The following is a 12,678-nucleotide window of genomic DNA, read 5'->3' on the forward strand; positions in this document are numbered from 1 at the left end:
ATAACCCAGAGGGTTACTTCCCACTAACACCAACCTGTCAGAACTCCGGAGATGGGAACTTGCCCTTCAGTATATCCTTTCTTCTAGTTATCTGCCAGGCCTCAACCTCCGCTAATTTCAAGTTGCCGCCGCTCATACCTCACCTGTCTTTCAACAACATCTTTGCCTCTGTACTTCTGCCTCGACTGACATCTCTGCCGAAACTCTTTGCCTTTACAAATGTCTGGTTGTGTCTGTGTATGTGCGGTTGGATATGGGTGTGTGTGCGAGTGTATACCTGTCCTTTTTTTCCCCCTAAGGTAAGTCTTTCCGCTCCCGGGATTGGAATGACTCCTTACCCTCTCCCTTAAAACCCACATCCTTTCGTCTTTCCCTCTTTCCTGATGAAGCAACCTTTGGTTGCGAAAGCTTGAATTTTGTGTGTATGTTTGTGTTTGTTTGTGTGTCTATCGACCTGCCAGCGCTTTCTTTTGGTAAATCACATCATCTTTGTTTTTATATATATAATAGAAAGAAACATTCCATGTGGGAAAAATATACATAAAAAACAAAGATGCTGTGACTTACCAAACAAGAAAGCGCTGGTAGATAGACACGATAAAACACACACACACACACACACACACACACACACACACACACACACACACACATTTTTTATTGTGTCTATCTACTAGTGCTTTCTCATTTGGTAAGTCACAGCCTCTTTGTTTTACACACACACACATACACACACACATACACACACACACAGAGAGAGAGAGAGGGGGGGGGGGGATTGAAAGTATCAAAGATATGCGAAAGTAATGAGATATAACAGAAATGAAATTAGTGATAAATAACTTAAAATAAAAATTGAGGACCTCAAAGTAGACAAATTGAAGGAACATTGGAAGCAAAATAATACATGATGGAGGAAGCAAGGGACAGGTATGAGAAAGAAGACTGTTGAATATGAGGATGGCATTATTGGAAAAAATAAGTCTACTAGTACCAAATATCGGCTTTAACTTGGGGAAAAGATTTATGAAACTGTAAGTTTGGAATACAGCATTCCATGGACGTGCTAGTTGGACTGATAAGATAGTAAATGAGGTGTTTCTCTGGAGCAATGTGGAGGAAAGGAACATGTGGGAAACGGTTACAAGAGGTAGTGAGTGGATAATTTGACATGGGATAAGATATGAGGGAAAACCTTCAGTGTGATTTCAGGTAAACCTGCTACGGGGGGGGGGATATTGATTGATTGATTGCGCAACCTCAGTGACAGAGAGAGAATTGTACAAATATTAAAAGTGTGTATATAGTTCGAGGAATGAATCAGAGATGCAGATAGTTGATAAAGGAAATAGTGACATTCAAGAAGAGAGGCATATCTCTCTAATGTACAATATGTTCACTAAAATTATCATCTATATCTATATACATTCTGAGAAAGCCACTCTACAATGCTTGACAGGAGTACCATGCATCACTGCTAGACATTTCCTTTCCTTTTGTACTAGTACATAGAGCAGGGGAAAAGATACTATCTATATGTCTATGTATGTACCTTGGTGATACTTATGCAAGAGATATGTTGGTGGTGGCAGAATCATTCTCCAGTCATCTTCAGATGCCGCTTCTCTAAATTTTCTCAGTAGTGTTCCTCTGAAACAGCGCTGCCTTCCCTCCGAGGTTTCACATTTGAGTTCCCGAAGCAACACTGTAATACTTCTGTGTTGTTCAAATCTATCTGTAACAAATCTGGCAGCTGGCCTCTGAACTGCTTCAGTGTCTTCCTAGAATTCGACCTGGTGCAGATCCCAAACACTCACGCAGTACTCAAAAATAGGCCACAATAGTGTCCTATATGCAGTCTTCTTTACAGATGAACAAAACTTGACCAAAATTCTCCCAATAAACCAAAGTTGACCATTCGCCTCCCCTACCACAGTCCTCACATTTTCATTCTATTTCGTACCGCTTTGCAGTGCTATGTCTAGATATTTAAGTAACATGACTGCATCAAGCAGGATACTACTAATACTGTATCCAGACATTATGGGTTTGTTTAATGTACTCATCCACATGGACATGTGTTTTTGTACATTTAGAGCCAGTTGCCATTCATCACACCAATTAGAAATTTTCTCTGAGTGATCTTGTATCCTCCTACAGTTCCTCAAGCTCGAAAGCTTGTCATACATCACAGAACTGTCAGCAAACAACTGCAGGTTGCTGTCCAGCCCATTCGCCAGATCATTTATGTATCGTCAACTGGGTAGAGATAATTAGAGGAGGAGTTGGCTTTGGAAGTAAGACTCAGCACATTGTACCATTTGCAAGTTTTATATGAAATTACTGAGTGGAGCAAGGAATATGAATTACTGCATTTTTGGGATTCATAGGTTTGAGAAAGATTTTCACTGAAATTCAGCAAATGGTATTTTGTGCCTTTGGGAGAAGAGTAGCCTAATACTTCATCATTGGAGGTTGGTTGAAACTGTAAATAAAACTCATCAGGACTGTTCCAAGCCTTGAAAAAGAGAAGTAGAAAAAGATGACAGATAAAGCAAGAGAAAAGAGCCTTACCTGATGGGCACACCAATTCCTGCTTGTGTATCTTGAGTTGGATACACTTCATTCTAGACACAAATAAATCAAAGACATTAGGTGCCAGTGGGCATTGATTTATATCAGTGGGGCTAGGCATTGATTTATATCAATGGGGGAAGTTGAAAATTTGTTCTGGACCGGGATTCAAAACTGAGTGTCCTGCGTAGTAGGCACTTACACCGAATGACACCATCCGGACACAGTAGTCACCACAACTGCACAGACTACTGTACCACTCCTCCTGTTAGAGCCAAATTTTCAACTTAATGCCGCACACTACTGATGTAAAGCCCTTGCTCAATAACATAATTACTCGTGGCATCTTGCTGATTCCCGGAACAGTTTCAGCTTGGTGTGCAGCTGCACTAAGGGGGATCATTGGACATCACCACCTTAGTTATATGTCAATGGGACTATTGAAAAACTCCACATGTCTAAGAAACTAAACTTTTGAAGAGATACAGAAAACATTAAAATTATGCTGATATTCTGATGTTCTTCTTATTTTTCGTTAAAATGAATGTGGAGGGAAGAATGCCAATGAACTGTAGCCAGTCGTGATATATTTTCTTGATATTAAGTTAAAATTTACTTAGTGAACATGTGGCTTTTCCCATTATTTTGTAATAAAAAAAGTATAAAATGTTACTTAATGCATACTTTATTCAAGTCAATTACACCTACCTTCCATTCTCTTGGAATTATATTCCACACATGGATCACTCTGACATATGTTGGCCAGTTGTAAATATCAGTGTAGAAATTCTGATTAATTCTTCTTATGGTAGGAATGGTACGAATTGCCTTAGGTCAGGCATTTTATCTTGATTTATAGGCACATGTCGATTATTCTCTCTGTTTAAAACAGTGCTGTCAACATAAAATTTTGAGAAAGCCCATGTCTTTTGTGCATATGGGGGGGAGGGGGGGGGGGTGTTCCCTTTGGTATAGGCGATATAATGGCTCCATAATAACACACAAAATATCAGAAAATGTGGGGTTTCTCTAGATCATGATCAGCCTATATGTTTAAAGTATAAAATCATGGGTGATTCAATATTATCATAAAATGGAAATTTGGGGTTTCTCAACATTCTTATTCATATGTGGTGTTTGTTCTTTCAGACATGTGTGAAAGAACAGACAACACGTATACACTTCATTCTGTATTTTATTCCTTGGTGTAACTTACATGAAAGTAACTGTTGTTACATTTAAAATTCCTTGTGCATATTACCATGAACGTCATTCACTCGTGCATAAATTTTGATATTGTACTCGTGTATGTATTGTAGAGACTTTAAGAGTGCCATTTTACAATTTCAGATGGTTCCCAAAGGAGACTTTACTGCACTGGTGAAGTAACAGATAAAGAATACTGCCATGCTTTAAAGGTGAGTTAATGTTATTTATAACATGTTCCTTAGAGTACCATTTAAAGCAATAAAATTATTTTAATTTGTTGGTTGGATTTGCTAGACGTGTATTGTAAAACGAATTGATTTGGAAAAAACTATGTGACTGAGTTATGTAAACACAGCAGTAAGATGCAACTCAAGGGCACCTACAGAGACAGAGTATTCTGTTATCTACTTACTGATTTTATGAGAATGCAGAGACATGTGAAAAAAGATTCTTAGCACATATAGTTCTTACAGAAGATTATGCAAAGTTTAGTTTGTAACAACTTTCAATAGGTTCCACAGAGTTATGTTCATTTCATTTGAGAGAACAGGGACCGAAATGTCACCAGGGCATAGCAAATTTAGATGAAAATTCTCGTGGTGTTCCATATTTACAGTTATTTTTAGGGGTCACATTCTTTCCAAGGGCCACCACGCATGCAATGGCAATGAATACTAATGCTTTTGTACATTTTAAGGACAATTGGCTCATAGTTTAGTTTATTTACTAGCTGAGAAAACCGACATTATCCAGGTGTTTATTTATTCCAATCTTGTATTAGTCCATCTCCTTCTTCCTCCTCTCTTTGTCCATCTCGTCCTTCCTCCTCTCTCTGTCCATCTCCTCCTCCCCTTCTCCCTCTGTCCATCCCCTCCTCTCTCTGTCCATCTCCTTCCCCCTTTCTCTATCCACTGTCTCCTCACCCTTCTCTTTACCCGTGTCCTCCCTCTTTACCCACCTCTCCACCTTCCTGACACTATCCATCCCCCTTGTTCACCTTCTCTACCCCCTCTCTCTGTCCACTCCTCCATGCCCCTCTCTTTCCATCTTCTCCTTCCCCTCTCTTGTCTGTCTGCTCCTCCCCCCTTCAACAACCTGCTCCTTTTAACTTCTTCATCTGCCCCTTCCCCCTCCGTCGGCCAGCCCCTTCCCCCTCCGTCGGCCAGCCCCACCCCCTCTCCCTTTTCATCTTCTCTCCTTTTCTTTCTATATCCATCTCCTCCTCTCCTCTCACTCTGTTCATTTCTCCATCCCCTATCTCCGTCAATCTCGACGTCCTATCTGTGCCTATTCTCCTCCTTCCCCCTCACTCTGTGTCCATCACCTCATGCTCCCTTCATTCTCCATTATCAGGCTCACCACAATAGGAGTCTGTTGCTTCATACCCCTACAGTATTTATTTCGAGATTGTAACTAATATGGAGTACCACAGTTGATTGAAATATATTCCAAGGGTTTAGGATGAGCTTTTTATCTGTGGCTTCACCCATTTACACATGTCAGATATATTTCACATATATTTCACCTGTATGTTTAGCGAATTTCACGCTGCAGTTTTATTTTCATGCAGCTGAATGTTTATGATGTCATAGCTGCTGAACTATGTACTGTACAGTGATACAGTTGTGCAGGTACATCCAGTGGTATATGTGGCTACTGTCTGTGAAATGTGTTGTGAATAGAGTTATTAGTAAAGAAGTCCTAAATCAAAACTCCATACATAATGCGGCAGTTTCTCATGGTGTCAGTGTTTATGGCATCATATCTTCTGAACCGTATGTCATACAATGACCTATTTTTGTAGGTACATTTAGCGATGCATGTGGATACTGTATACGAAATATGTTGTGAATAGAATTAGTAGTGGAGTTGTAGTAAAGTAAAAGTCATGCTTCATATGGCAGTTTTACTGCATGAACTGCAAAAATGTACTAAGTGCCAAACTGTTTTAGTGGAGGTCATCAATGAGAAAAGTTTCGTTGAGGTTTGAAATTGTGTGTAAAATTTGCTGCAGGTCTCAAAGTGCTCTCGTTCGCAAATGCTGGATAACTTAAGTATGGGTATTCTTGAGTTGTGGGCTTCAATGCTTTTTCACTCCCATGCCCTCCCCCCCCCCCCCCCCCTTTTAATAGGTGGGTGGTTCTTACCCCCACAGTGATTCTTTCCAGACTGTAAATGATGTACAAAGTTCAGTTGAAATCAGTCTATTGGTTTAGGATGATATGTGGAACATACATATATATGCACATACATTTTTATAATTTGTATGGATGTGAATGGTACGTGGATCATAACAGTAACCCATTATTTACTTCTACAGATTGAGAATTATGGTATCAGGGCAACTACCTAAAAATACTTGCTCTCTAAATGTTAGCACAAAATGGAAAGGGAGAACAAATGGTTCATTTACAAAAGTGGAAATACCAATGTGCAGAAATGAGTCTCAGACTGAGATAAACAAAGTGTACTAGACTGTTTTTGGTGCTCAATAAGCTATGTCCTTAGAAGTAATCATTTTGGTGTAGGAAACAAAGGAGTAACATGGTTGGAGAGTTAATCATCAGCAAAGACAGGCCAGTGGGGTATAAATTCCACACTAGACAGGTAAGATATTTAGATAGCAGGTGATGCAAAGCAATACAAAGTAAGACAGTGAGAAAATGAAAAGATCAGATCACAATAACAGTTACAGCAGATCAAGGTTACCGATACAGTAGCTTGTTGGGGGACGGCTAGAGTTGGGGAGAGGGGGTAATAGAGTATTTTTCATGTTCTGGAAGGCGAATGGTGACTTGTAAGTAGCCATGAAAAAGTTCCAGTTCCGGCACTGTTAAAAACGTGTGTGGTATTGACTTTTAATAATTTTCTTGAAAGAAAAAACACCCAACTGCACTATATTTTTTCATTTCTCTTAGAGCTGGGGAGTGGTGGGCTTGCCCTCGCATATCAGTGAGCACAAGATAAAGCTTCTGCTAAAGGACGACATAGGCTACAACAGCAAGTGAAACTGTAGTATCTAGGAAGTGAAAATGAAACGTAATATGTAAATATAATCTGAAATATTGTCAAAGATAAGAGGGTGGTTTGAAAAGTTCTTAGAGTTTCCTCCAGGCCTGTAAAATAGTTGTCAACTCCAGCTATCAGTTCTTTGTTCGATGTCAGTCTTCATTCACCAAAAAAATTTTCAGTTTCGGGAAGAGATGGAAGTTTGATGGAGCCATATCATGTGAATAAGGCAGGTGGGGCAACAATTCAGACCTTAGTTCGTGTAATTTTGCCACGGTGATGGCACGTATTTTTGATCCAGCGTCAACAGTCGTGGCACTCATTTAGCAGATAATTTTTTCATTTCTAATTCTTCAGTTAAAATGTGAGACACCCTTTCAGATGTCATCTGGCAAGCTCGACCAATTTTGTGCAGTTTCAATCGGCCATACACCATGACCATTTTGTGCACTTTTGCAATGATTTCTGGAGTAGTGACACATCTTGGCTGACCACTGCGCGGATCATCATCTAAGCTCTCCCGACCAAATTTAAATTCATTTGTCCACTTGGCAACAGTTGAATATGAAGGAGCAGAGTCCCCCAGTGTATTCTGGAAATTGGCGTGAATGTCCTTTGATTTCATACCTTCCTTTACAGAGTACAGTGTGACACATAACGGGAATGTTTGAAATGAGTAGTGGCAGCCATGGGCAGGCTTGACAGTTAGCAATTAAACAGTCCACCATTTCAGTAATCGTGGATCAGCAGAATGGACAGCAGCATGCATTAATCATAAAAATGTTTTCTGAAAATAATGATAGTTTGGTAGCGGCGCAGAGGGAGTTTCGAAGTTTTAATAATTTAGGACATTATTATGCTGTTCCATCAAGACACGCTATAAAATGTTGGATTAATAACTTCGAAGAGACTGGATCTACCCTCAAGAAGAAACGAACACGACAACCAAGAAGTGTGCGTTCTCCAGCGAACGTTGATGTCGTGAGTCTGTCTTACAGAGCCCACAGCGTTCAATTCGTACGCAGGCAGCAGTGGTTGGAATGTCCCAGGAGAGTGTCTGCAAAATTCTTCACCTTGATGTAAAATTTCATCCATACAAACTACAGATTGTGCAGCAATTGAAGGAAAACGATCAGTTATTACGATTAGGATTCTGTCAACAAACGACGACAAAAATAAACAATGACGATGAATTTCTAAACAAGTTGTGGATGTCAGGTAGGCACATTTTCATATCACAGGTTATGTGAATAAACAGAATTACTGTTACTGGGCAAACAAAAATCTTAATGACGTTCATGAGCGCTCTTTACACACTAGTAAAGTAACAGTATGGTGTGGTGTTTCACCACATGTATTTTTTTTGCAAATGAACAGGGAAATGCAGTAAAGTAACTGTCAACGCCGATCGTTACGTGGAGATGTTATGAACTTTTGTTACACCTGCATTGAACAGGTGTTCCAAATGTTCAAGAAGCCTAGTTTCAACAGGACAGAGCAACATCACACACTGTACGGCAATCAATGGCATATGTGTGAGAATTGTTTGGCAACTCTGTGATCTCATGATTCGGTAACATCCCCCCCCCCCCCCCCCCCCCCCAGAATACCAGATTTATCCGTTTTGATATTTTCTTGTGGGGCTACCTCAAGAGCAAAGTCTACCGACTCGACCAAGAACCCTGGATGAGTTAAAACAGAGAATTCGGTATACAATTCACAGTATCTCAGCTGAGATGTTGCAGCAGTCAATGAGGAATCTCAACAGCGGATTTCATGAATGTATTTGTACAAGACAACGCCATCTAAAGGATGTAATTTTTAAAAAATGATAAATGCCATCAATGTTTCATAAATGGCAAAGTTGTAAGGATTCAATTACTATGAATGCAATTTCTTTCCTTCATCACTTCTAGTTTTATTGGATTGTAGAAATGTTCACATTTTTCTGTGTCATCTTGTACTTACTAACTGCTTGAATCTCAATTTTTTTTCCCTCTCATCTTCACAAATCACAACACGAGAACAACAGAGCCACATCACCTCCACAGCTCTCTTCCAAGAACACTGACGTGGCACATGTTCACAGGCAACAGTCCAATGAGTATCACGTGAACAACTCGTTGCACTAGCGCTGACCTCTCATGGTGATTCCAAGAACTTTTCAAACCACCCTCGTATATTTATATTGAACATCATGATCTATCATAATGTTGCAAATGCCTACACACAACACATTCCAGATGTAATGGCTCAATGTCAGTATATACGTTCTACACCAGTTAGTATGCATTCAATTAAGTGACGTTTTTTATGTTTTTAATCAATTGTCTTACACATTCATAGTAGGTCTAACCTCAAAATGTCTAGATTAAGATATTGTATTTGGTGATTAAGGATAGATTGAAATCTATGTAAAATATGCGTATACAATAAAAATTCCAAAAGGTCCTGTGTGTTTTCAGCCTCAGAATCGTTTCAATGTGCCTAAGGGGACCAAGTTCTTTCGAGTAAAGGTGCGACCATTACCGAAGATTGCAGCTCCTCGTTGCACGCACCATCACCAGCACCATCACCACCACCACCATCAGTGCTCTGGTGGTTCCAGCTCCAATTCAACAACTAAAGATTCATCGCTCAACTAATTAGTCAGATATGATTTTTATTTTGCACTTTCAGTTACTATCATAAAACAAACTTCTTGGCAAATATGCAGTTAGCAAGCTTGGCTGTATTTTAACATGATGCCCTGCAAAGTTGGTGCTGCAGTATTATCCCTTCGTGTTATTACTTTTTTTCTTTCCCAGTCAGCATAACACCATTTTTCTTTAACAAGAGTAATATTTTATAAGTAAAATATTTATTGTTGTTAGTGATGATATGATTACATTTAATAGTCCTGAAACTTTTGTTTTGTATAGAAATTGTGTAATTACGTTTAAGATTACTTTTAGATTTAGAGGCAAATGTCAGAGGCTGGCACTCTGATAAAAGTTCCATCTGCCTTTAAGAACACAGAGTAACAGAACTCACGTACCTTGCTTTATTTTTTTCCTTTTCTTTCTTGATGCTGAAAATGCTGCTCCAAAAACTTTTATTTACAAGGAAGTTATAATGTGCTACATACTACTGTATGCACTGTAACTTTCAGACTGTTTGTAAATTGTGTGTATATACGGTCATTAGCTAGATAGGATGTGTCAAAAAAATTTAAAATAGTGTTGTCCTTTCTTATGTGCTGTGTGATTAGTTTAGCAGCATATTACTTGACAGGATGTTTTGGATAACTTGAGAGTGTAATCAATACAAATTGCTTGAGTATTAATTTCCTATGTGTACATATTTTGTATAAATTGTGATGATGTTGTTAATAAGCAGTAGAGTCTTATAGTACCTTAGTTGGAACTACAAACTCGTTCCTAGCTGTAATTTTATGGAGAGGACTTGTATATATTTGATAAAACAGTAATTGTTTTGTGGTCTATTAATAATATTTTCCAGAAACTGAAACACAGGTACCTAGAATATGACACTTTGGTTTCTAGTGTTTCCTTCCTTGATTTAGATCTGTTTCCAATAGTATTTCTGTGACATGTTTTATGTTGACAGCATTCAAGTATAGATTAGGTAAAAGTGTTCTTTAGGGTATTATAACAGTTTGTAGGGCTGTGATGCAAAAAATATACTTAAGCTAACAGTATATTCTGGTTTTTCAAAGAATTGTCCTTTGGATGTCATCTTTGTGTTAATAATTTTAACTATTTTGTAAATTGTATAGGCTCTTCTTGTGTAATGTTTGTTGAACCTGGCAGTGTACGGAAAATAAACTAGAACTAGGTAAAACTTTCTTTCAGAAGTCTCCAGTTGTTGTAGTTTTGTATTAAGTGACTTTTAAGCTTGGCGCAATTATCAGTAATTATTAAGCGTGCAACCAAGCTTTGTAAATACAGTTGTGCAATATTATATACTTATAATATAAGTAAATACTGTAGCAGACACACTTTGTGTGCGTATGCATGGCATGTATATAGTGTTTGGAAAAATATTTATACTAATATATTTTTTCATATGCATTTAAGAGATCACATAGACTTACAGAGCTTTTAAGTCTTTTAATCAAACATTTCTTCTTTTCCCCCAGCAAGGCTGTTTTGTAATATAAAGATTTACATTGCTAATAACTCTTTTGAGAGGGCACAAAATTGTTATAAGGAGCTCACTTGTAATGCTTGGGCAGCAGGATGATTTTAATCAGTGATTGTTTGAAGACTAAATCTGTAAGTTAAGACAAAAACTGTTGTGCCTAAGTAATTTTATGAACCTTGTGGTGAAGTAATTTATATTACTGTGTTAATTTTAAGATGTGGATGTGATCAGAACTGTGGAGGTTGCCTCCGTATGTTTGTCATGTTGCAAATTGAGAATGATGACTGCTAGTTACGTTTGCGTATGTTTGTATTTAAACACACATTTATTCATTTGCTTGACTGTGTGTTATTTTGAGATGTTTGTGTGATGTAAAATCCAGTCCACTTTCTGTGGAAATGGACTGTATTATGGATCTTCTGGTCAGTATAGTTATTATTTATTGAACAAGATTTGTAGGTTCCTAGATGGGTGGATAATGATTTGTGGCAAACACAAGATTGGAAGATCCAAAGATAACGGCGCCTGTATGTAGTAATATTTGCCTAGGTCTGGGTTAGTGAACCAGCTTAGTTTGTCTCCCATTTTTAATCATAAATGTCATTAATTTTGAAAGATACAGTGTACGTCATGTCACCATTTGCCCTGAGTAAATGAAACTGTACAAATATAGAATAAATTTTTTTTATTTGTTCAATTTTGTTTTTATATTGTCATTGGCTTTGTTGCGTAATTCTTAACAAGATCTTATCACATGACTTCTTTATTGATACAAGTGGCATTTGCTATTCTCTTTCCCTCTTACGTGGTTAGCATTCTTTCGCTCTTAGACCACTACTAACTAGGTGAAGGCAGTGGTGCCACTGAGCTGCTAATAGCAAAACTTTAACAGGACAGTGCAATAAAAGGAGTCTATTAGCCGTAGGTATCTGGTGATGCCACTAGTGACACTACATGGGGTGACACTAATTGCCCCCAGCTAATAGCTCTCTTATGTTTTAAATACAAAGCTGTTGCAGTTTCTGCCGGAAAGTAAAATACAGATTATACAAATAAAACTTTGGATGGGGACTAAAAAGTAATCATTGGCAGTTTTTATGTCCACTGACTCACCAGAAATTTGACAGAAAAAAGAGTGGGGTCAATTAATATTGTGAACAACTTTTGTCAGCCTTTACCACATGTGGCTGGACAAGGTATTATTCTTGACAAAGTTTCAGCAATGCCTCACGTAACCCAGTGTCATGCAGTCAAATGTTGTGTGCTTACATATGCACTCCATGTGCTAAAATTGTGTGTGTTCTAGGTTCTTTGTACACTCTTCTCAGCATACTTAACAGCTTTTGTTTTTACATCCTTGTTATTCAGAATACTAGACTTATTAATTTTTTGTAACTTGTTTTCACACAGCATTTATATACTACCAGACATTTGTAGAAGCAGACACTAAAAAGATCACAGATAAAAGTTATTGTTGAGACATACTGGAGGACAAAGAAAGACAAAAATGACAGTAAAGGTGAAGATCATGATAGGAGGATAAGTATCATATTTTTATGTTACTCAGGGCAGAACAGAGGAACTACACAATAAAACGGAAGCACTTCAACATTTGCCGTATGAAGGCACAGTAAAGATGAAGAAAATAGAATATTAGAATAGTAGGTAAAGTAAATATAAAGTAGATTATAATAAGATTGTGGAGTGATTGAAGGACCACATTACTATGAGGATAACAGT

The 12,678-nt window shown here is 38.1% G+C and overlaps 1 protein-coding gene across 3 annotated transcripts in view; it reads left to right on the top strand.

Annotated features, from left to right (window-relative positions):
- The window catches only part of LOC126262220 (RB1-inducible coiled-coil protein 1), a 338,326-nt gene extending 326,691 nt beyond the window's left edge, over positions 1 to 11,635 (top strand). For all 3 annotated transcript variants that reach the window (XM_049958658.1, XM_049958657.1, XM_049958659.1), the window contains exons 21-22: positions 3,925 to 3,992; positions 9,258 to 11,635. In XM_049958658.1, the coding sequence (XP_049814615.1) occupies positions 3,925 to 3,992; positions 9,258 to 9,437 (248 nt within the window). In that variant the 3' untranslated portion in view covers positions 9,438 to 11,635. The remainder of the gene's footprint in view (positions 1 to 3,924; positions 3,993 to 9,257) is intronic.
- The last annotated feature ends 1,043 nt before the right edge of the window (positions 11,636 to 12,678 follow it).

Source organism: Schistocerca nitens, chromosome 6 (assembly GCF_023898315.1).
Source record: "Schistocerca nitens isolate TAMUIC-IGC-003100 chromosome 6, iqSchNite1.1, whole genome shotgun sequence".
Taxonomy (NCBI): Eukaryota; Metazoa; Arthropoda; class Insecta; order Orthoptera; family Acrididae; genus Schistocerca; species Schistocerca nitens.